At 44.2% G+C, this 25,627-nt stretch overlaps 1 protein-coding gene across 5 annotated transcripts in view; it reads left to right on the top strand.

Annotated features, from left to right (window-relative positions):
- The window catches only part of kiaa0319l (KIAA0319-like ortholog), a 150,783-nt gene that overhangs the window by 11,077 nt on the left and 114,079 nt on the right, over nt 1–25,627 (top strand). For 4 of the 5 annotated variants that reach the window (XR_005460984.1, XM_038799958.1, XM_038799968.1 and 1 more), the window contains exon 2: nt 1,830–1,998. Coding sequence is in view for 3 of the 5 variants with exons in the window: in XM_038799958.1 (XP_038655886.1) it covers nt 1,857–1,998 (142 nt within the window). In the remaining 2 variants the exon portion in view is untranslated. Of the gene's footprint in view, nt 1–1,829; nt 1,999–25,627 lie in introns of those variants that run through there. The other variant, XM_038799989.1, reaches the window with a different exon arrangement.

Genomic DNA, 25,627 nt, shown 5'->3' with positions numbered 1-25,627 from the left:
TAGTGGTGTCCCACAAGGATCTGTTTTGGGGCCACTGCTGTTTGTTATTTTTATAAATGATCTGGAGGAGGGCGTAGAAGGATGGGTGAGTAAATTTGCGGATGGTACTAAAGTCGGTGGAGTTGTGGACAGTGCGGAAGGATGTTGCAGGTTACATAGGGACATCGATAAGCTGCAGAGCTGGGCTGCGAAGTGGCAAATGGAGTTTAATGCAGAAAAGTGTTAGGTGATTCATTTTGGAAGGAGTAACAGGAATACAGAGTACTGGGCTGATGGTAAGATTCTTGGTAGTGTGGATGAGCAGAGAGATCTCGGTGTCCGTGTACATAGATCCCTGAAAGTTGCCACCCAGGTTGAGAGGGTTGTTAAGAAGGCGTACGGTGTGTTAGCTTTTATTGGTAGAGGGATTGAGTTTCGGAGCCATGAGGTCATGTTGCAGCTGTACAAATCTCTGGTGCGGCCACATTTGGAGTATTGCGTGCAGTTCTGGTCGCCGCATTATAGGAAGGATGTGGAAGCCATGGAAAGGGTGCAGAGGAGATTTACCGGGATGTTGCCTGGTATGGAGGGAAGATCTTATGAGGAAAGGCTGAGGGACTTGAGGCTGTTTTCGTTAGAGAGAAGAAGATTAAGAGGTGACTTAATAGAGGCATACAAGATGATCAGAGGATTAGAAAGGGTGGGCAGTGAGAGCCTTTTTCCTCAGATGGTGATGGCTAGCATGAGGGGACATTGCTTTAAATTGAGGGGAGATAGATAAAGGACAGATGTCAGAGGTAGGTTATTTACTCAGAGAGTAGTAGGGGCGTGGAATGCCCTGCCTGCAACAGTAGTGGACTGTCTGTCATTTAGGGCATTTAAATGGTCATTGGATAAACATATGGATGATAATGGAATAGTGTAGATGGGCTTGAGATTGGTTTCACAGGTCGGCACAACATCGAGGGCTGAAGGGACTGTACTGCATTGTAATGGTCTATAAAAATGTCAAATTTTTTGGCAAGATCTTTTGGACATGCTGTGTCTTGAAGTGTGAGTCTTAACAATGGCATTAAAAGACATAAAATACAACTTGGATAATTTATGCATTTCATCATAACACAATTACATTCTTTTTAGTTGTGTTGGACATTAACAATTGAAAAAACATGGTCTGATTGTTGGAACCCAGTGGCAAGATTGTGCAAGCCAGTGTCTGGACTGACGATCAGTGAGGAGGGTTCATGTTGTTTTCCATTTTAAATAGGAATGTGGAAAGAAGTGCGAGCCAAAATTTATGGTTTTTGCAATGATCTATTTTTGAAACTCAAGAGACCATTTTCCGTTAGTTTTTCTGCACTGCCTGACTTGATCCTTTCTTATGTGGATTATATATTGCATTCACAAAATGAATAAATACTAAAAGCAACAAAACACAAACTTGCAATTTATTGGCATATTGTGGATTTCCTGTGGGTCATCCCAAAGAAAATCATGACGAGATGAATTGGCCTCCAAGTGTTTCAAAGATACTGTAGGTATAGAAGTAAGTACAGCTTCTGAAGGCCCAACTAATAGTATTCCTCTGATGCAGTTGTACCGTACAATGGTGAACACAGATAAACAATTTATGGAGGCGTTTTTAATCCTATTGTACTACTGAGGGAAAAAACCCTTGTGCAATAATTTCCATTGTGAAAATTGATTTATTTTGTTAATTCTCATCCATCATACAAACATCAGTTATCGTTTAGCGTGACTACTGTTACTGGATTAAACATTAAATAAGGAACGTGCAACAACAGATTAGAGTTATTCTCAAGTCTGATCTGTATTTTTGTTCTCCACAGGTGACCGTCTTCAGTCGCATTGTAGCCATGGACGGGGGGCTGGAAAGTTTATTTGTCCCTGTGATCTCTTCTGTAACAATTGGAATTACTCATCGGTGGACATGTGTTTCAAAGCTTAAGCTCCTGTTATATGGCAGTTTCTGTCTGACTACGTTGAGTTCAGTTACTAGTAAGTTAAGCCATCCAATCTAACTGTGGGCATTTAATTGCAATGCGTTCAAATTTCTGCCAAAATATTAATTCCATCCAGTTTGGAATTCATGATCTAATTAATCGATGTGATGTTTGAAATTGTTTATACTGTCAGCTGCCAGTTTCAGTCTGTTTGAGGAAAGAATCATTATTGGTGTCTCAAGAAAAGGCAATGGAAAATAGTTGGCAACAACATAAAGTACATTCACACTGGTCTCTACATTAATTGAGGAATATACTGTAAATCTGCATGAATGTACTGTAGGTCTACATATACAAGGTATTCATAATTAACTGCGGATATCCAATAAATCCCATTTTTCAGGAATTTGCATTAATTTCCCCCACATCTTAGAGCATTCCTTAGTTGAGTTGAGATGGTGGGTAGTTGAACTGCTCTCAGGATTCTGCCATTGCTGTTGTGCTGCTCCTCGTTAGATTTTCCCTTGTGAGCCTGCTCAGGGACTCAGTCAATGATTTGTTCATGGCGTTGCTCTGTTTATCTGGTTCTAAATATGGCGGTCAATATGGTCACCTTCCTTAATCCTGATTATGTTTGCTCTAGAGTCGCCAGGTATCTTTCGATACCACCACAAGGTTCAAACCCGAATACTGATCAAAGAACCAATGCACCAGTTAGTTAGTTCAAAGTCAATACTATTTATTTACACACACAGTAATATCTACTCATGCACAGATACCATAAACTAAACTATCTCTAATGCTAACGCCTATACTTAACTTCAGTCAGAGGAACAATGGCTGTTGTTCGGATCTGGGGCTGTTGTGTGCGAAGGTGTAACAGGAGAATAGCTAAGGTCGTCCGTCTGATGGCGAGCGTTGACCTTGGACTTACTTGCTTCTGGTGCAGCTGGTGGACGGGTCTCTCCACTTCAAGAGCTGAGTCCAAGAGAGCAATTCTCTCTCGGGGGTTTCTTATACCCAAAGGGGGCTTCGCGTGCTTTTGGACGGGCCTTGAACTTGGCCCCAATTAATTGGACCGCATCTTGATCATCAGTATTGATCTCAACCAATAAAGGGGTGGATGCCCTGATGGCTGGGCGTGTCTTTGGTGGCCGTTGGCCTTGCTTTGTTTGTGTCTTTCTGGCGCCGGGGTGTCTGCCTTAGAATCGGTTACTTGAATGTTATTCCTTTGTTCCCGGAGATGGGCCATCAATATGCTAATGACCGACAGTTTCAGTCTCGTCTGGGAGTTGCCTTCTCAATACGCATCCAGGCTCTGTGCCTGTCTGCTTTCTTAGCACTGCTCATGTTTCCCTATAGTCTTTGCAAACATCCATTTTGTATTCTGGAAGTGGCCATCCCAGATGGCTACAATGGACAGTATACCACAGAAGTTCTAATTTAAAATGGTATTTAATTAACAAGTGAACACTGCTGCATTGCATGGATGACAGATCCATGCTCATGTAATGTTCAGTTGGATCCAGAAGTTCTATAAATATATTCCACTGGAGACCATGTAATTTATTTATGCATTGACCCAAGTTGTTAAAATTTTAAATGGGAAACTTGGATGTTATAAAAGGTAGTTTGATTTCTATGTGGAATTATTTCTGTTATGGAGAATGGTAATAGCATGGAAATTGACTTGTCATCCTTGACCGGTAATGGTAAATCCTGATTCTGTGCGGACAGAGCACCTTCAGAGAAACGCATAACTCTAGTCTACTCTTGAGAATTTGTTTTGGTATCGTCAGAATCTGATGTTTGCTCTGGGCTTTACAGACGGCATGCAGAAGCATTCCTTTATTATTAGTTTGTGCCATTGTAATATTTTTAGTTTTAGCCTGGAGGTTTGTTAAACCAATATATATGCGTCTCCAGAGAAGGAAAATGGCTGTGTCTAACCTGAGATGAGCAAAATGGGTCCTCAGTACCCCATTCATTGATTGTATTCTTCCTTCTCTTTGGGCAAGTATTAAAATTGTCCTCCTCCTCCTCCTCCTCCTCCTCCTCCCCTCCCCCCCCTCTCTCCCCCCCCCTCCCCCCCCTCTCTCCCCCCCCTCCCCCCCCCTCTCTCCCCCCCCCCCCCCTCCCCCCCCCTCCTGATAATTTTGTTGAGACTAAACTTGACAGGAAAAAACAAAGGTGAAGATTCGCATCCTACCACTTTGAGCACATCGTTTTAGTATTTAATTTTGTTACTGAGTATCTAATACACTCTAATGTCAGTCGTGTTGTTCAGCGGCATTAAAAGGGGAGGAAAAAGGGATGACTGGGTTGCAGTTAACATTTAAGTCAATGATGTTTGCACTTTAATTGTCAGTTGTTCGAAGGTTTGGTTTATGATGGGTGTGACTTATGTATCTCTGAAGCAAAGTGTCCAACCACTTATGGAATGGTTTTTAATTCTATTGTACACTGAGTAAAAAAAACGCATCCAACATTTGTGCTCTTTTATTGAAATTGATCAATTTTGTCAATTCTCATCAATTGCACATGTATAATCAGTTCTACTTTAGTGGGTGACTGCTGTTGCTTAATTCAAAATCAGTTTCTCAATTGCATAAGTTAAGGACATTATATTTATAATGGCAGTGTGTGCAGAAAAGCACATTTTCCAATAGCTTGCAGGAGTAATGTGGAAGCTCTATTTACAACAAGGGTTCTGCTATGCTATATTAGTCCTTTTTGAGAGGGACAGAATTTCAGTTGAATTCTAGTTCCTTGATTTATTCTGTAAAATTTTTTTGCCTGCCAATTCACTCTGCTCTCTTAATTAACAAGAACACTTTGTGGAAATAAAAGGAACACTCTTGAAGCTTTAAAGCATGTGCACGTTATGACATTTGAAGTGCCTCTTCCAAGTGACCATTCTTCATGTGTGCAACAAGACCCTGAATATTTGTAGGCTATTTACCTTGACCACAATCTTATTATAATGCAAATTCAATGCACAAGCTCACAGGCATTCTATCGCACTATTCTCTATTCTCCCACTAGAACTTCAGACTAAAAGCACCAGCAATTGTAGCGAAGCATTTTAGTGTAAGTGTCAGCTACCTTTGCTTATTCCTGAATCAACACCAACAACATCAAATCAACTGTCTGAATCATGCATGTTCTGTTTGTGGATAATGTTGACATATTTATTCTCATTTGCTGGTTGCCAGCTGTCAGTGGCTTGCGCTGAGTACACAGTTCAGAAGATTACAGTGGGTTAACTCTTGAGTACCAAGTCTCCTAAAACCCATATATAAAGTCCATGTTTCAAATTGTCTAATCTATATACTCTGGCATACTTGTATTTCCAAAGTAAAACAACATAATCAGAATTTGGAAGTGTCCTGCAGAAGCTTCAAATAATACCCACTCCATCTCCATTGGATGACTATAATATTATCTTTTTATTGGCACTATTCTGAGTACAAGTGAATCATTCTCTTTAATGTGGTAGTTTAAGAACAAAACCATACAGCACAGGAACAGGCCCTCCGACCCTCCAAGCCTGTACCGGTCATAATGCCAGCCTTGGCCAAAACCCTCAGCACTTCTTAGTACTGTATCCCTCTATACCCATTCTATTCATGTCAAGATGCCTTTTGAACGCCGTCGATATATCTGCTTCCACAACCTCCCCTGGCAATGCGTTCGAGGCACTCGCCACCCTCACACATCTCCTCTAAACCTTGCCCCACAGACCTTCAACCTATGCCCCTGGTGTCTGACCCCTCCACCCTGGGAAAGAGTGCCTGCCCATCCACTCTATCTATGCCCCTTATAATCTTGTAGACTTCTATTAGGTCACCCTTCAACCTTCGTTGTTCTATTCAGCCTCTCCGCATAGCTAATGCCCTCCAGACCAGGCAACATCCTGGTAAACCTCCTCTGCACCCTCTCCAAAGCCTCCACAGCCTTCTGGTAGTGTGGCGACCACAGTTGTGCGCAGTATTCCAAGTGCGGCTGTACCAAGGTTCTGTACAACTGCAGCATGACTTGCCAGTTTTTATACTCTGCCCCGTCCAATGAAGGCAAACATTCCATATGCTTTCTTGACTACCTTGTCCACTTGTGTTGTCACTTTCAAACATCTGTGGATCTGCACGCCCAGTTCTCTCTGACTTTCTATATTCCTAAGAGTTTTGCCACTTACGGTATATTTCCACTCTGTTAGCCCTACCAAAATGCATGACCTCACATTTGTCTGGATTAAACTCCATTTGCCATTTCTCTGCCCAAGTCTCCAACCTATCTATGTCCTGCTGTATCCTCTGACAATCCTCAACACTATCTGCCACTCCACCAACCTCCGCAAACTTAGTAATCAGACCAGCTACATTTTTCTCCAAATTGTTTATGTACACTACAAACAACAGAGGCCCCAGCACAGATCGCTGCGGAACACCATTAGTCACAGCTTTCCATTCAGAAAAAAACCCTTTGAATGTTACTCTTTGTCTTCTGTGACCGAGCCAGCTCTGAAACCAGATTGCCACATCTCCTCTGATCCTGTGTGACTTCACCTTTTGTACCAGCCTGCCATGAGGCACCTTGTTAAAGGCTTTACTGAAGTCCATGTAAACAACATCCACCACCACCCCCACCCCATTATCAGTCATCTTTGTCACCTTCTCAAAAAACTCGATCAATTTAGTGAGACACAACCTTCCCATCACAAAACCATGCTGTCTATTGCTAATGAGTCTATGGGTTTCCAAATGGGTATAAATCCTGTCCATGAGAATTCTCTCCAATAATGTGCCTAATACCGAGGTGAGGCTCACCGCCCTATAGTTTCCTTGATTATCCCTGCTACCCTCCTTAAACAGCGGGGCCAAATTAGCTATTCTCCAGTCCTCTGGGATCTCACCTGTAGCCAATGAGGATATAAAGATGTCAATCAAGGCCCCAGCAATATGCTCCCTTGCTTCCTTCAGAGTTCTGGGGTAAATCCCATCCAGCCAGGAGACTTATCTACCTTGATGTCTTTTAAAAGACCCATTACCTTCTCCTTTCGATGTCAACATGACCCAGACTGTCCACACACTTTACTCAAGAATCACCTTCCACAAAGTTCTTTTCTTTGGTGAACACTGTTGCAAAGTACTCATTTAGTACCTCGCCCATTTCCTCTGGCTCAACACATAGATTCCCCCCCCCCCCTGTCCTTAAGTGGTCCAATCCTTTCCCTGGCCACCCTCTTGCATTTTACATATGAATAAAAAGCTTTGGGATTCACTTTAATCCTATTTGCCAAGGACTTTTCATGACCCCTCATAGCCCTCCTAATTTCCAGCTAAAGTACCTTTCTGCTTTCTTTATACTCCTCAAGGGTTTTGACTGTCCCACCCTTCCAGACCATACAAAAGCCTCCTTTTAAAAAAAAAATGTTTATTCTCCTTTTTCACATTTTCTACCAACTTTATACCCACTAACAAACAATCAACGGAAACAAATACAATGTCAATCCCCTTGTCACCAACAATCCCATCCTCCCACCAACCTCCAAATAACAACCCACATGTCAACACCAACATCAAATAAAAAAGGAATCTGGAATCACCCATAGTCATCATCAACATACACAATTCCCCCCCGCCCCCCAATGTTCGATGTCATCCAATTCTTGAAAGTGCATAATGAGTAACGTCTATGGATTGTAGAACCTTTCCATCCTTCCCCTCAGTTCAAACTTCACCTTCTCAAGAGTTAAGAATTCCAGAGGTCCCCACGCCAGGGCACAGGGTGGAAAGGTTGACCTCCACCCCAACAGGATTTGCCTTTGGGTGATCAATGAGGTGAAAGCTACAACATCTGCCTCCATACCCACTTCCAACTCCGGCTGATCCGACACCCCGAAAATGGCCTCCAGATACCACCTGAGAGATTACCCCAAAAAACCTCCATCCAGTAATCCTCCAGCTTTGGACAGGCCCAAAGCAAATGAACGTGGTTCTTGGCCCCTTCAATCCTGACCCCGTACACAAACTCTCCTCCATTCTGACCCACTGGGAATCCACCCCTCTGACCCAGTTCCGCACCTTCTCCACGTTCGCCGCTTAGTAATAATACATCCAATTCGGAAGACCCAACTCCCCTGACTGTCTTCCCCTCTGCAGCAGCATCTTTCTACTCTAGCCACCATCCCTCCCCATATGATCGAGGTAATCATTCCTTCAATCTCTCTAAAAAATGCCTTTGGCAGGAAGATTGGCAGGCATTGAAAAATAAACAAAAATAGCGACAACACATTAATTTTAATCGCCTGTACCTGACCCGCCAGCAACAGAGGGAGCTCATCCCACCTTGCCAGATCAACTTTCACCCTCTCAACCAAACTAGAAATGTTGTACCTATGGAGTTCCCCCCCCCCCCCCGCCCCAATCCTGAGCAACCTGCACTCCCTGTTATGGGCCAGGGTTTCGAGAACTCCAAAGTATATCATGGAGATCACCTGACCCACAACGTTTACTAGATTGTGGTATGGGGAGTGCATGGCCCACTCTACAGGTGTGGTGCAGCAGAAATCTAAAAGTATTTTTTAAAGCAAAACAATGTTTATTCTATGAACTCAGTTAACCTTTTTAAAACATACAGTGAACATCTTAGCAATCATCAATTCAAATACAACCCCCAAAGAATACATTACTCGATGTAATCTTTAAACTTTCCTTTTAACATCCATAAGACAAAAACCCTTTTTACAGAAGCGCATCAGTTTTAAATTCTCTACTGAGAGCAGTTATCACTCTGAATTCACCAAATGATCTAGAGATAGGCTTTAGATGGCAGAGAGATCAAAATTACACCTTCTTGGGCTGGCTGCAGCTCCAACACTAAAATGAAACCAAACACACCTTGCAGCAAACAGCCTAAAGCAAAAGTAAAAGCTTTAGAAGCTTCGGAATGGCAGCCCAACCCCTGCCCCCATTCCTGGCTGAGACACCACAAAATACTCACTCTTATCTAGATTTAATTTGTACTCCATGATAGACCCAAACACGCGAAGCAGCTCCACCATTTCTCCTACTGATACACTTGGTTCCGAAAAGTATAACAGTACATCATCTGCATATAAGGACACCGTATGCTCTATCTCCCCCCCACCCCCCCACGCCCCACACTATCCCTTTCCATCCTTCCAAATGTCTTAACGTTGATGGCCAACGCCTCAATCACGAGTGCAAACAACAGGGGGTATGTGGGACATCCCTGCCTTGTCCCACGGTGGAGAGAAAAATATTCCGAGCTGATGTTATTTGTGCAGACACTCGCCCTCGGCTTCTTATACAGTAGCTTTACCCAGTCCACAAATCATGGTCCAATCCCAAACCGCTCCAGAACTGCCATCAAGTACCCGCATTCTGCCCGGTCAAACGCTTTGTTGGCATTCAATGCCACAACCACCTCCATTTCCTTCCCCTCCGCCAGCACCATAACCACGTTCAATACTCTCCTAATATTCGAAAAGAGCTGTATTCCTCTCTCAAACCCCGTCTGATCTTCACCTATCACCTTCAGGAGGTACTCTTCCAGCCTACCTGCCAGTACCTTCGCCAACACCTTTGCTTCCACATTTAAAAGTGATATGGGCCTGTACGACCCACACTCTGTCGGATCCTTATCCTTCTTAAGCAACAGGGAAATCGATGCGTGCCCCAAAGTTTGTGGCAACACTCCCCTCCCTATCGTCTCCTCAAACATTCCCACCATCAGCGGTGCCAGCTGATCCTTGAGTTTTTTAAATATTCCACCGGAAACTCATCCAGCTCTGCCACCTTCCCTGACTGCGTACTCCCAATCGCATCTTTTATGTCCTGCTTCACTGTCGCCCCTTCTAATGTAGCCCTGTACCCCTCCCCTAACCTTGGGTACTGCAGCCCATCTATAAATTCCTGCATCTCCCTGTTTTCCCCAGGTAGCTCTGACCTATACAACCTCTCATAAAATTCCTCAAAGAACTTACTAATCTGATCCGGAGCCACCACCAGCTTCCCTGCCCTGTCCCGCACCTGAGCAATTTCCCTTGCCACTGCCTCATCCGAAGCTGACTCGCTAACATGCCTTCTCTCCATGCTCGTAAATTGCACCCGTGCATGCTTCAATCGGCACACCGCCTTCCTGGTAGATAGTCGGTCAAAGCTCGCCTGTCATTCCTTCCTCTTTTCCAACTTCGCTGGATCCCCATCTTCTGCATAACTCCTATTTACCTCCAACATCTCATCTATTACCATCTCTCTTCTTTGACCACCCTAGCCTTAAATGAGATCACCTCACCACCACCTTTAAAGCCTCCCAGACAACCGTCTTTGACACCTCCCCACGTGCAATTAAAACCTACATATTCTTCAATTACTTTCTCAATTTTATCGCAGAACCCTCGGTCCCCCAACTGTCCCACATCTAATTTCCATCCCGGCCTCTTCTCCAAACCCATATCCACCCAAAGCGGAGCATGATCTGATATTGCAATTGCCGAGTACTCTGACCCCTTCGTCCCAACCAGCAGCGCTTTCCCCACCACAAAATAGTCGATCTGCGAGTATACCTTATGGACCGCAGAGAAAAACGAGTACTCCCATTCCGTCAGATGCAGAAACCTCCAAGGATCAACCTCTCCCATTTCTGTCATTGGCCAAACCCCCCCGCCCCGAGACCAGCGAGCGCGGCGGTGACCTGTCCAACCTTGGTTCCTGCACCAAGTTCCAGTCCCCTCTGCCATCAGTTCGTGTGAATCCAAGTCGGAGTTGGCCCCCACACACCTTCATGAATCCTACATCATCCTAATTGGGACCATACACACTTACCAGCACCACTAACCTCCCCTCCAGTGCCCCTGTCACAATAACATACCTACCCCCTGATCTGCAACCACCTTCTTCATCTGGAACCTTACCCTTTTGCTGACCATTACTGCTACCCCTCGAGCCCTTCGTCAAATGCAGAATGAAACACCTGACTAACCCAACCCTTTTTAAGTCTCCCCTTGTCCTTCACCCTCAAGTGAGTCTCCTGCAGCATTGCTACATTGGCCTTCAAGGTTTTAAGATGCGCCAGCACCTTTGACCTCTTCTCCTTGTTCTTTCTGATGAGGTTCACAATATCCCTCATTATCCAAGGCTCCCTAAACTTCCCCTACATATCCTTCGTTCTCTCAGGAACGTGACTTTCCTGAATCCTAATCAACTGTCGCTTCAAAGACTCTCACATGTCCAATGTTGATTTACAATTCCTGTCTAATGTTATCGTAATTTTTTTCCCCCCAGTTTAGCACCTTAACGCGAGGATTACCCTCATCCATATCCAAAAGTACCCTAAAACCTACGGAATTGTGGTCACTACTCCCAAAATGTTCCCCTACTGAAATCTCAACCACCTGTCCAGGCTCATTCCCCAAAACCAGATCCAGGACTGCCTGTTCCCGAGTTGGACTATCTACACATTGCATCAAGAAAGCTTCCTGGATACACCTTACAAACTCTGTCCCATCCAAGCCCCTAACACGAAATGAGTCCCAATCAATATCGGGGAAAGTAAAATCCCCTACCAAAACAACCGTATTACTTTTGCACCTATCCAAAATCTCTTTACCTATCTGATCCTCTATCTCTCGCTGGCAGTTGGGGGGGGCCTGTAATAAATGCCCAACATTGTGATTGCCTCTTCCTGTTCCTGAGCTCTACCTACATTGCCTCATTGTATGAGCCCTCCGAGCTCCTCCTGCAGTACGGCTATAACATTCTTCTTAACCAGTAATGCTACTCCCCCACCCTTTTACATACCCCTCTATCACTTATGAAGCATCTATATCAGGGGTGGGCAAACTACGGCCCGCGGCCCACCAAGTCATTTTTAAAAAAATGTAAAAAAAAAATTTTTTTTTAAATATTTTTTTTAAGGTTAATGGGGGGGGGGGGGGGGGGGGGGGGGGGCGGCTGTTGGGTTACTTACTGGTATAGGGTGGATACGTTGACTTGAGTAGGGTGATCATTGCTCGGCACAACATCGAGGGCCGAAGGGCCTGTTTTGTGCTGTACTGTTCTATGTTCTATATGAGGCGCCCAGAATCATAACCGGGTGAAGTAATTATTTTACTTAATATACTATGCGGCCCTTTAAAATTGTGAATTTCTGAATGTGGCCCTTGCACGGAAAAGTTTTCCCACCCCTGATCTATATCCTCCAACGTTCAGCTACTAATCCTCCCCTTCCTTTAACCATGTTTTTGTGATAGCCACATCATAGTTCCAAGTACTAATAAGTGCTCTAAGTTCATCTGCCTTGCCTGCTATACTTCTGGCGTTGAAACAAATACACTTCAAATCACTGCATTTGAGCAGTTGTTCTCTTATTTTTGTTTTCTCTTTCCCCTTCAGTTAATACACCTAAATTAACGCTCTGGTTCCCACCCCCCGCCATACCAGTTTAAATCCTCCCGAGTGACTCTAGCAAACCTCCCAGCCAGGATATTGGTGCCCCTCCAGTTTCGATGCAACCCGTCCTTCTTGTACAGGTCACACCTGCCCCAGAAGAAATCCCAGTAGTCCAGAAATCTGAAACCCTCCCTCCTACACCACCAGTTTAGCAACGTATTTGGCTGCACTATCCTCCTATTTCTAGCCTCACTGGCACGTGGCACAGGGAGTAATCCTGAGGTTACAATCCTAGAGGTCCTGCTTTTTAGCTTACTGTCAAACTCCCTGAACTCCTGCAGGACTTCATCGCTCTTCCTGCCTATGTCGTTAGTCGCTTCAAGCACTACAATCAGGAAATTGATCTTTTCTCTTAAATTCTGCAAAGAATTATGCTTCTGACGTTTTACCACTTAGCATACTGGGAATGACTCAATGGGAAATAACAGCAAGAAATTTAAAAATCATTTCGTTTTTTGCAGCTTGCGTTGAGTATTCCAATGTTAATTTATTTTACTTTAAACTGATCCTATTTTAAAAGTAAAATGAATTTCACATTTAACTATATTTTTGATTTTGTTTTCAAGCCCGCTATCATCTAGCAGTGGGGAAAAATGGAGTATAAGTGTGTCTGGGATTTGTAGCAGCTTATTTGCTGACCGAGACATTTAACGTTGAAGGAGTTGGTCGGTTTTAAAACGTACAATAAAATTCCCTCACAATTGTTTTTGTGGCATTTTGCTGTGAATGTATGTTATTGTTCAAGTGTAAAATTTTGGAGTACAATTACACACACTGGTAATTTGTATCCAAAGCTGCAGGACACTGGAGTCTATTCAGGTCACTCTGTACCCTGAGGCAATTTACTGTGCTGCCTGTGTATAGTAGGAGGCAAGTTGCACAGATTTAATGTAACTAGGTTGATATTTAGTGTTTGTTTAAAGAATACATTAGCATTTCTGCAGTGTGTTACCAGTACATAACTAAACAATTAAAATAATTGGGGAAAAATATGAGAAATGTTGCTGAGGCTATGTTTTGCTGAAGCTATTTCATGCAGATTGAAATTTTATCAGGGATTCCTCACTGTGTATCAACAGTTTTTAAAAATTGTTACATTGCACTATCCACACTTCTCAAAATGCACCTTTTGTGGTTGTTTTGGTAAAACTTTAAGAAAGGTTTTTGTTTCTTGAAAGACATTCACATTTTCACTCTTAATACCAGGAGTATATATTTGTATAATACATTGTATTTGCTTTGTGCCTTCAGCATGGAAAAAGGACTTCACAAAGGAAATCAAGAAGAATGGGAAGTTAGCAAGATAACTTGGTTGAAAAGATGGGTCTTGAGAAAGCTTTTAAAGGCACTTTAGGAGGTATTGAAGTGGAAACAACTGAAGGTTTTACTGCTAGTAATGGTGGGGTGGGGAATGCAATAGGGTGCGAATGGGGAGGCCAGAGAAGTGAAAAAGAACCCTGGATTATGTTACAGAGATGCTGAGGAATGGTTTGTAAGTGATGATTTAAATTGCCTTCTGTTAGATGACAGCCAACCATTATAGGTCGATGAGACCAGGGATAACCAGTAAATAGGGTTTCCAGTGCAATGTAGTTTGAATGATTTTCTACTCCATGGAGGGTGGAGGTCTAGAGGCTTGCAAGGAAGGAATTGGGCAAATTACGGAAATTAATTTTTTTAACTGTTCTCCCTCCAACTAACTTGATTCCAGCACCATAACACCTATATTGCTAGTCTCTATGACCTTGGAAACTCCTCACATCACTGATAATCTGTCCAGTATATTAATCTAACTAGTTGTTATAGTCACTTTGGGGACAGTAAGAAGTCTTGCAACACCAGGTTAAAGTCCAACAGGTTTGTTTCAAATCACTATCTTTCGTAGCACAGCTCCTTCCTCAGCTGCCCTCCAAAAGCTAGTGATTTGAAACAAACCGGTTGGACTTTAACCTGGTGTTTGTTGTACGATTTCTTACTGTGCCCACCCAGTCCAAAGCCGCCATCTCCACATCACGGTCACCTTAGGGAGGCGTGAAGTGCCCATTGTCACATAGCTCAAGATATTGGAGTACTGTTTTATACGTCAATGTAAATATCATCGCTGAAGAGTGTAATTTAAGCTTTTTTAAAAAAAATTAATTTAAATTCCGAACAGGTGTCCATAGCAAACTTTCCACATTGAATTTGAAAATGAATTTTGGCTTGGTACTGAGAAACAAAGTATTGCTGAGGCTGGAAATCTGAAGCAAAAGCTGCAAACATCAGTCAGCATCTGTGAAAAGAACAACCAAGCCAACATTTTGATGGCAGACTCTTCAGAATGTTTTTTTTCTCGTTTGCCAAAATATGGAAGTATCGCTTTTATTTCACACCATACTGAAATAGCTAAAACGGAACACTCCCAAGGTCAAGTGCGTAAGCCGATTTGCCAACAGGACGGTTCCTTTGATTTGGAAATTGTTCAAGGCACTGGAGCTTGATTTTTGAAGAAGGTTTAATTTTTTTTCTATTTTAAAAACTTAAAAGTAGCCTATTAATTTTTTTTCCAATTAAGGGGCAATTTAGTGTGGTCAATCCACCTACCCTGCAGATCTTGGGATTCTGGGTGTGAGACCCACACAGGCGTGGGGAGAATGTGCAAACTCCACCCGGACAGTGACCCAGAGCCGGGATCGAACCCTGGTCCTCGGCGCCGTGAGGTAGCAGCGCTAACCAATGAGCCGTCGTTCTGAAGCAGGTTAATTGTACATGATCAAGGCATTTGAAACTCTGAAGCTATGTGAAACTGTTCTGTAGCATCCTGTGATAGAAAGAAGGATAGACTTTCATTTTATTTTGTGTCTTTCATGTTCACTGGACCTCTCAAAACACTTCAGACCCAGTGAAATATTTTAAAAATGAAATCACTTGTATGAAATAGAGCAGCCAATCTGCACACTGCAAACTCCCACAAATGGCAATATGATAATGACCAGATAATCCATTCTTTTGTGATGTGGATTGAGGGATAATTGTTGGCCAGGACACTAGGATTAAGGGCAGAATAGTGCCACAGGATCTTGTGCATCCATCTGAGAGCTCAGAAGGGGACTTCGTTTAATATCTCATCCAATACAACGCTTCCGTATGTTCTAAAAGTGTGTTTCAGCTCGATAAGACTGATTCTGTTTTAAGACTTGTGTGGCTGTGCTTATTGTGCTCTTATTAGTATCTTCTGTCTGTCTTAATTAATATACACGTGCATTTGATGTTTTCTCCTTAGCTTGCAAGAATTGTTGTGATTGTGTGATATTTCCCAACTGTTGGCTGTTGTGAGATTGAATGGTATTTTAAAAAATATTTTGGGGGAATATTGTACTCTTTAAACAAAACTGTGTGCTTGTACGTGTGTAAATTATTTAATTAAGCTGGGGAAAGGTTAATAGGAAAACAGGAGAGTTAAGAGTTGAAGGTGCTAAATGTATGCATTTGTAATAGGTGAAGTAAATTGATAAGTAAATAGGTTGGGTTTAGATATTTGCATTAAGAGAGAAATACAAACTTGGCTTCTCAGCTGTCAAATTTCAAAGGGGAGTAAGGAACATTTACAACTTACAAAGGCTTCAAAGTTAACAAGGGGAGGTTATTAAATTTTATTTGACATATAAGACATAGGAGCAGAAATAGGCCATTCGGCCCATTTGAGTCTGCTCCGCAAGGGGAAGCAATCGGAAAACATGATTGATATTTATATTTTGGAAAAGTTGAGTTCAACGAAGTGCTGAGGACAATAGAATTGAAGATGAAAGGGAAAAAGGATATTTAAGGAAATATGTTAAGCTGTGTTTTGTTGGCTACGTGGGGAAGATATCCTGGGACTAGCACTGTGCTGAAAGAAGGTGGTAAAATCCGAAGCAGCCATCCAAGAACCAGGAAAGTTTTTGTGTCAGAAAGTAGTCTTGTTTCTGAGTTTCCTTGGATATTGTAAGAAGTCTTACAACACCAGGTTAAAGTCCAACAGGTTTGTTTCAAACACGAGCTTTCGGAGCACGGCTCCTTCTTCAGGTGAATGGAAAGGCTTGTTCCAGAAATGTTTATATAGACACAGTCAGAGATGCCCCGGAATGCGAGCACCTGCAGGCAATCAAATCATCAAAGATGCAGAGAGAGAGGTAACTCCAGGTTAAAGAGGTGTGAATTGTCCCAAGCCAGTTCAGTCGGTAGGCCTCTGCAAGTCCAGGCTTGTTGGTGGGGGCCGAATGTAATGCGACATGAATCCCAGATCCCGGTTGAGTCCGCATTCATGCGTGCGGAACTTAGCTATAAGTTTTTGCTCAGCAATTTTGCGTTGTCGCGTCTCCTGAAGGCCTCCTTGTAGAATGCTGACCCGGAGATCAGAGGCTGAATGTCCTTGACTGCTGAAGTGTTCCCCAACTGGAAGGGAACAGTCCTGCCTGTTGATAGTCGCACGATGCCCGTTTATTCGTTGTCGCAGTGTCTGCATGGTCTCGCCAATGTACCACGCTTCGGGACATCCTTTCCTGCAGCGTACCTCATACGCTGCAGGAAAGGATGTCCCGAAGCGTGGTACATTGGCGAGACCATGCAGACACTGCGACAACGAATAAACGGGCATCGTGCGACTATCAACAGGCAGGACTGTTCCCTTCCAGTTGGGGAACACTTCAGCAGTCAAGGACATTCAGCCTCTGATCTCCGGGTCAGCATTCTACAAGGAGGCCTTCAGGAGACGCGACAATGCAAAATTGCTGAGCAAAAACTTATAGCTAAGTTCCGCACGCATGAATGCGGACTCAACCGGGATCTGGGATTCATGTCGCATTACATTCGGCCCCCACCAACAAGCCTGGACTTGCAGAGGCCTACCGACTGAACTGGCTTGGGACAATTCACACCTCTTTAACCTGGAGTTACCTCTCTCTCTGCATCTTTGATGATTTGATTGCCTGCAGGTGCTCGCATTCCGGGGCATCTCTGACTGTGTCTATATAAACATTTCTGGAACAAGCCTTTCCATTCACCTGAAGAAGGAGCCGTGCTCCGAAAGCTCGTGTTTGAAACAAACCTGTTGGACTTTAACCTGGTGTTGTAAGACTTCTTACTGTGCTCACCCCAGTCCAACGCAGGCATCTCCACATCCTTGGATATTCACAGCAGTGAAAGAGCTTCAGAAGTTGTGTGGCAGCAGTTTTGCCTTGGGTAATATTACTGGATTTTTCAGTTAAACATCTGCAAGGGAGTGTTGCCAGAAGGTGTTTATTTGTGTGTTCTGACCAAGTGATTTTTTTTTTGGGGGGGGTTGTTTTGTAAGACTGTTTTAACTGTATAACTTTGACCACGTGTGCTTAGGTTTTCTTCTTGTTAATAAATACGCAAGTGTTTAAAATTCCCAGAATTTTACTGGGATTCTATGCTTCTGGGATCAGGAGGTTTCTCCTTTTCAGAACACATTTTTAAAAAAGCTTATGATCAGTACGACTAGTTTCCCCCTGGGATTTGGCTTGCTCAGCAAATAACATCTCCTGTGGTCGTCACACTATGTATCACTGTATCACTTTTGAATTGTAGTTGCTATTATGCAAGTTTAACATTGGTAGCAGAATGGTTATGTAGTTGGAAAATAATTATTTGGTCCTTACCCAGGGGCCTCTGCCTCCAGACTCCTTTGAAATTATTTAGCAAAACCACTTGTTTTATTCGGCCAAGTTCACTCAGATCCATTGGTCATTTATGTCTACTTGAGTGAGGTGATAGGACCTCAGTTTAAAACAGCATTAATGCAGCAACCCTAACTACTGCACTGAACTCTTTGCCTAGTCTCTGGAGCAGGGCTAAACAAAGATCATGGTGAGGTGAGAGTGTGCTACCACTGAGTTCAACTGGAAAAGAAAATGTGCATAACTTGTATGATCTCTGATGAGGTATGTCCTGTGAGGCTGCTTGTTGAGTCTGGACAAGCTAATCCATACATATGTGTATATATTGCTGCAAATTTTGGGCTGTACAAAAACATACAAGCGAGTTGGCAGGGGGAAAAAACTAGTTCCATAGTTGTGAAGCTTTTAAGTATCAAAATTCACAACAGCCTTGTCCACCAACAATCATGTAATTTCCTAAAAGAGGCCACAAAAACAGATTAAAAATCTGATTCTAATCCCACATCCCCAAACATAAATTCAGCAACCATCAAATTATGCTCTCAAAATGGTAATTTAAAAAAATATTTTTTGTTCCAATTAATTTATAGAGAAATACAGCACAGAACAGGCCCTTCGGCCCACGATGTTGCGCCGAACTTTTGTCCTAGGTTAATCATAGAATTTTGGACAATTTTTCATGGTCAATCCACCCAACCTGCACATCTTTGGACTGTGGGAGGAAACCGGAGTACCCGGAGGAAACCCACGCAGTCACGGGGAGGATGTGCAGACTCCACACAGACAGTGACCCAAGTCGAAATCGAACTTGGGACCCTGGAGCTGTGAAGCAATTGTGCTAGCCACAATGCTACCGTGCTGCCCTTAAGAAGTTAACCTACACTCCATTATTCTACCCTAATCCAAGTACCTATCCAATAGCCGCTTGAAGGTCCCTAACTTTTCCGACTCAACTACTACCACAGGCAGTGCATTCCATGCCCCCACTACTCTCTGGGTAAAGAACCTACCTCTGACATCCCCTCTATATCGTCCACCATTTATCTTAAATTTATGTCCCCTTGTAATGGTGTGTTCCACCCGGGGAAAAAGTCTCTGACTGTCTACTCTATCTATTCCCCTGATCATCTTATAAACCTCTATCAAGTTGCCCCTCATCCTTCTCCGTTCTAATGAGAAAAGGCCTAGCACCCTCAACCTTTCCTCGTATGACCTACTCTCCATTCCAGGCAACATCCTGGTAAATCTCCTTTGCACCTTTTCCAAAGCTTCCACAACCTTCCTAAAATGAGGTGACCAGAACTGCACACAGTACTCCAAATGTGGCCTGACCAAGGTTTTGTACAGCTGCATCATCACCTCACGGCTCTTAAATTCAATCCCTCTGCTAATGAACGCTAGCACACCATAGGCCTTCTTCACAGCTCTATCCACTTGAGTGGCAACTTTCAAAGAACTATGAACATAGACCCCAAGATCTCTCTGCTCCTCCACATTGCCAAGAACCCTACCATTAACCCTGTATTCCGCATTCAGATTTGTCCTTCCAAAATGGACAACCTCACACTTGTCAGGGTTAAACTCCATCTGCCACTTCTCAGCCCAGCTCTGCATTCTATCTATGTCTCTTTGAAGCCGACAACAGCCCTCCTCACTATCCACAACTCCACCAATCTTCGTATCATCTGCAAATTTACTGACCCACCCTTCAACTCCCTCATCCAAGTCGTTAATGAAAATCACAAACAGCAGAGGACCCAGAACTGATCCCTGCGGTACGCCACTGATAACTGGGCTCCAGGCTGAATATTTGCCATCCACCACCACTCTCTGTCTTCTATCGGTTAGCCAGTTTGTTATCCAACTGGCCAAATTTCCCACTATCCCATGCCTCCTTACTTTCTGCATAAGCCTACCATGGGGAACCTTATCAAATGCCTTACTAAAACCCATGTACACTACATCCACTGCTTTACCTTCATCCACATGCTTGGTCACCTCCTCAAAGAATTCAATAAGACTTGTAAGGCAAGACTTACCCCTCACAAATCCGTGCTGACTATCCCTAATCAAGCAATGCCTTTCCAGATGCTCAGAAATCCTATCCCTCAGTACCCTTTCCATTACTTTGCCTACCACCGAAGTAAGACTAACTGGCCTGTAATTCCCAGGGTTATCCCTATTCCCTTTTTTGAACAGGGGCACGACATTCGCCACTCTCCAATCCTCTGGTACCACCCCTGTTGACAGCGAGGATGAAAAGATCATTGCCAACGGCTCTGCAATTTCATTTCTTGCTTCCCATAGAATCCTTGGATATATCCCGTCAGGCCCGGGGGACTTGTCTATCCTCAAGTTTTTCAAAACGCGCAACACATCTTCCTTCCTGACAAGTATCTCCTCAATCTTATCAGTCTGCTTCACGCTGTCCTCTCCAACAATATGGCCCCTCTCGTTTGTAAATACTGAAGAAAAATACTTGTTCAAGATCTCTCCTATCTCTTCAGACTCAATACACAATCTTCCGCTACTGTCCTTAATCGGACCTACCCTCGCTCTAGTCATTCTCATAAGGGCAATTTAGTGTGAGCAATCCACCTACCCCTACCCTGCACATCTTTGGGTTGTGAGGTCGAGACCCACGCAGACATGGGAGAATGTGCAAACTCCACTGGGACAGTGACCTGGGGCCAGGATCGAACCGGTGTTCTTGGTGCCATGAAGCAACAGTGCTAACCATTGCGCCACTGTGCTGCCCACAAAATGGTAATGTGATTAAATTCAGTGAAACTCCGGTGTGAGTGACAATGTGGAATAATGCAAATGAGATTGAGGTTCTCAAGTTGTAACTTTCACCAGTGCTGTGCAGGAGTTGTAAATGGCACAGGCTGTGGAAGTTCATGTGATTGCTATAGGCAGCATTTGACACAACTCTGTTCAATTAAGTGCAAAATGCCATTATGGTCAAGGTTGAAAGAGAGTATGTAAAGATTGAGGACAGACTTTATATGAACAGAAGAAATTGAGGAGCAAGTAAATATTGAAGAACAAAAAAATAGTCTGCCCATTTGAAGTGGACAAGTTGAACCCTCGAATATAGGACCATTTATTGATGTTTCGTTATGTTGATGCTGCTGTGTTTGTTTAACACGCAGACCTTGTGCATCTGGCAGCAACCTCAAGGCAAACTTGTCAGAGTAGGGACAGTCCCGTGTCCCGTTTTAAAAAAAAAATTATAAGCCTGGGCCATCACCAGTTAGTGCCATTTTCTATCCTTTTCCGATCCAAAGTGGATGACCAGATATTTGCTTACATTGGACAAAATTTAGTAAAATGGGTTTCTTTCATTCACAGGTCTATCAATATCTCTTTGTATTTTTATGCTTCCATGTGCAGTGCTTTCAACACAGATTCACGAGAGGAAATAGGAGAGTCAGCGACAAGTAGGAGGGACATGGAGGAAAGTGGCAGACAGGAGGCTGGGGAAGGAAGCGGCGAGTAGAAGGGTCAAGGAGGGAGATGGCAAGTCGAGGGAGGCAGAGCAGGAAACATCGAGCTGAGAGTAGTGGAGAGTTGGAAGGACCGCGGAGCAAGAGGGAGGCAGAGAGCGGGAAGGTCAGTGAGTCAGGACGGTTGGCAAGCAGGAGCAAAGTTGAAAGAGTAAGCTGCTAAGAGGATTTTTCCATTCCGATTCTCTTCCCGCACCTGGTGGTGCACTAAGGCAGACTTTTGGCTGTTTCAGTAGCTACTAATTCCCGGAACAGGTTGCTAGTCTGTCACCAGGGGCTTATAGCTTGAGGGGTGCCAGTCCACATTAAGCATGGCTGACCAGGAGTCTCTCCCACTCTTACCACCAGCCATTGGTGTATTTGGAAGGACTTACAGGTTGACACACTCAACCTGTTTGACTACACCTTCCTTAAACATCATCAAATTGTGGGGTGGAACTTGAACCTAGAGCTTCTGGCTCAGAGGCAGGTAGGCTACACACTGCATCACAAGACCTCCTAAGAAGATCATTGGGCCAGTTAATACCACTGATTTTGTCATTCTGCTGTAGCTGCTTTTGTAGAATTATTAAAGGATTGACTCCAAAAACATTCAACACGTGGAAAGAGCATTTCTAGGGAGTTTGCAATACGTTTCGGATTCCTAACCTAGATCTTAGAACACAGGTTCTTGTGAGATTATCTTATCGGACATTTTAAACTTAAAACTTCCCAGTGTGGGCGGTATTCTCCGTTGCCCGATGCCAATGTCATAATCGGCGATTCGGCGGAGAATCCCTGTTTACGACAGAATCGGGGGTGGCGCCTGTTTTCGGATACTCCGCTGCCTCCAACAAGGCATCATCGAGGAGCCTTTGGGATGGCCTTAGGACGTTACCTGAAGGCCCTCCCCTGATGCTCCAAGTCCCCGATGGCGCAGGGGATGTGTGCTCAGTTTTCGTGAGCCTGGCATGGTGGCTGCAGACTGTGTCCAGTGCACCCATAGTCGGGGGATGGGAGGGGCGGAGCCGTGCTGCTGGTCGGGGAGCGGCTTCGGCAAGGGCTGGGGGACTGGTGGGGAGGGGGAGGATGGTGAGTGGGTGCCCAGAGGGGCACTATCTGGCAGGTTGGGTCCGGCGCCATGTTGGACAGCACGACCCGCGGCAGGTCTTCGCCGCACGCATGCGCAGATGTGGCAATTCTCCAGGCCAAGCGTTTTACGGGTGCAGCTGCTAGCTCCTCACCGATCGGAGCATCGGTGCGGGGGTGGCACCAACTTTTACGTCGTAAAACCAGTCACTTCCTCCGGACATAGCCTCAAAATCAGAGAATCCAGCACTCTGTCTCATCTCCCCAATTCGCATTAGTATACACTGTGGGAGACAGTTTTATTTAAAAGTGGTGAACTGGTTCATTCGTTTTTACCTCATCGATTTTTAATCTGGTGGAATAATGTCTTTACTTCCTCAAAAACTGCTTTAACAATCATTCTTCCCCCTGGGATTCTGTTCTCTCTTTATTACAAACTCTTTTCCCAGTTCCCAGATGTTGATTACCCCTTCAGTATTCCCCCTTTAGTATTCATTTACAGAGGCACTATTTCTTCACCCTTCAGAGCCAAACTCTCTCCAAATTTTAGAGACACATGGGGCGGGATTCTCCGAGCCCGTGCCGGGCAGGAGAATCACCGCAATCGCACCACGCCACCCCGATGCCGGCATGCGATTCTCCGATCGGCGGGCCGGCCTCTCCAGCCCTGGCCCTATTTTGTTACGCGGCCGGCCTCTGAACCCCCGTGCCATGTTGCATCAGGGCCGGCGTGTTGACGAAGTCCCCCGCGCATGTGTGGGTTGGTGCAGCGCCACTGCGCATGCCCGGGTTGGCGCGGTGCCCACTTGGCGCCGGGGAGGGAGGCTGAAGCAGCATGAACTGCTCCAGTGCCGTGCTGACCCCCTGTGGGGGCCAGTATCGGTAGTGCCCGCGCCGTCGATGGCGCAAACACTCTGCCTCCATTTCGGAGAATCCCGCCCATTATCTCTGCCTGATAGTTTGTTGATGTGAAGAAATTACTGAACTATTTTCCTCACTATTTGTAGCAGTTTAAAGTAAAGAACATGTGCTTTCTATTTTGAGCATTACAAATTGAAACAAAAGAACCTTCTTTTGAGCTAGCGATACCAATTTAAAATTGACTTCAGTAAATCTGGTTATTTGAGAACTACCATGTTGCTGTCATAGAGCCATACAGTGCAGAAGAGGTCCTTCAGCCCATCAATGGCTGTAAGTGACATTCATCCTCCATACCTATGGTAACTTTAAAAAGTATATATGCAATATACAGTAGGTTTTTTGTTTCTACTGGATGCGCACATCCACACATTATCTAGATATTGGTGCACATAACAAAAACCATTCTGTATATGGATGACAATAATTAGAGGGATGACAGATCTCTCCAAATCATTTTCTATATATGGCAGATTTATTCCTGTGCTCATAGAATTTACAGTGCAGAAGGAGACCAGTTGGCCCATCTAGTCTGCACCGGCCCTTGGAAAGAGCACCCTACTTAAGCCTCCACCCTATCCCTGTAACCCAGTAATCCCATCTAACCTATTTGGACTCGAAGGGCAATTTAGTATGGTCAATCCACCTAACCTGCACATCTTTGGACTGTGGGAGGAAACCGGAGCACCCGGTGGAAACCCACGTAGACACAGGGAGAACGTGCAGACTCCGCACAGACAGTGACCCAAGCCGGAAAACGAACCTGGGACCCTGACGCTGTGAAGCAACTGTGCTAACTACTGTTTAACCGTGCTGCCCTGTGCTGTTATATTTCTGTGAGACTTTGCATAACTCATTCATGTGTTTGGTAACAATGTTCCTACCCCATATGGTTAACTTCATAATCTGCATGAAACATTAAAAACTAATTGAGTAACCATTTATAAAGGGCGAGGGATAACCCAACTCCCTTTTTAAAGAGGTGTTATTTCATGTATTTTCTTCATTTAAAAATAAATTTTCTTTATTCTCCTTTTTCACATTTTCTCCCCAATTTACACCCACCAACAATAAACAATAATCAGTAACAAATGTCAATCCCCATATTAATAACAACGATCCCATCCTCCCACCAAAGCCAAAACATTCACTCATATGTTCACATAAACAACTGACAAAAAGGAATCGGTAATCCCCCTAGCCCCCATTAACACCCATCGCCCCCCTCCCCCCAACTAATGTTCGATGTTATCCAGTTCTTGAAAGTGCAAAATGAATAATGTGTATGAATTGTAGAACCCCTCTGTCCTTCCCCTCAGTTCAAACTTAACCTTCTCAAGAGTCAAGAATTCCAACAGATCCCCCCTTGCCACGCCAGGGCACAGGGTGGAGATGCTGCTCTCCAGCCTATCAGGATCCGCCTTCGGGCGATCAACGAGGTGAAGGCTACAACATCCGCCTCCGCACCCATTTCCAACCCTGGCTGGTCCGACACACCGAATATGGTCTCCCGGGGGCCCGGGTCCAGTCTCATGTGCACCACTTTAGAAATTATCCTAAAAACCTCCTTTCAGTAATCCTCTAATTTGGGACAGGACCAAAATCTGCCCAATGCAGGGCATGATCTGACACTGCAATTGCCGAGTATTCCGACCCTTAACCCCAGCCAACAAAGCCTTCCCCACCACGAAAAAGTCGATCCGCGAATATACCTTGTGAACTGTTGGGAAAAACGAGTACTCCTGCTCCCTCGGGTGCAGAAACCTCCAAGGGAAGTATTTTCATCAGATGACAATGAATTACATTTAAATTGATATTCGTATCTTGTACAAAGAATGAGGAAGTTGTGTATCATTGGTCTCAAACTTGTTGAACAGGATGTTGGGTTTAATTTGACTCATAACGAATGCAGCCAGGGGACATAGTTTGGGCCGTCTTAAACCAGTTTTTTTTTTTTTCTTTTTTAAAATTTAGATTACCCAATTATTTTTTCCAATTAAGGGGCAATTTAGCGTGGCCAATACACCTACTCTGCACATTTTTGGGTTGTGGGGGCG

The sequence above is a fragment of the Scyliorhinus canicula genome, chromosome 1 (genome assembly GCF_902713615.1).
Source record: "Scyliorhinus canicula chromosome 1, sScyCan1.1, whole genome shotgun sequence".
In the NCBI taxonomy this organism is placed as follows: domain Eukaryota; kingdom Metazoa; phylum Chordata; class Chondrichthyes; order Carcharhiniformes; family Scyliorhinidae; genus Scyliorhinus; species Scyliorhinus canicula.
This window is presented reverse-complemented; position numbering and strand designations above follow the sequence as displayed.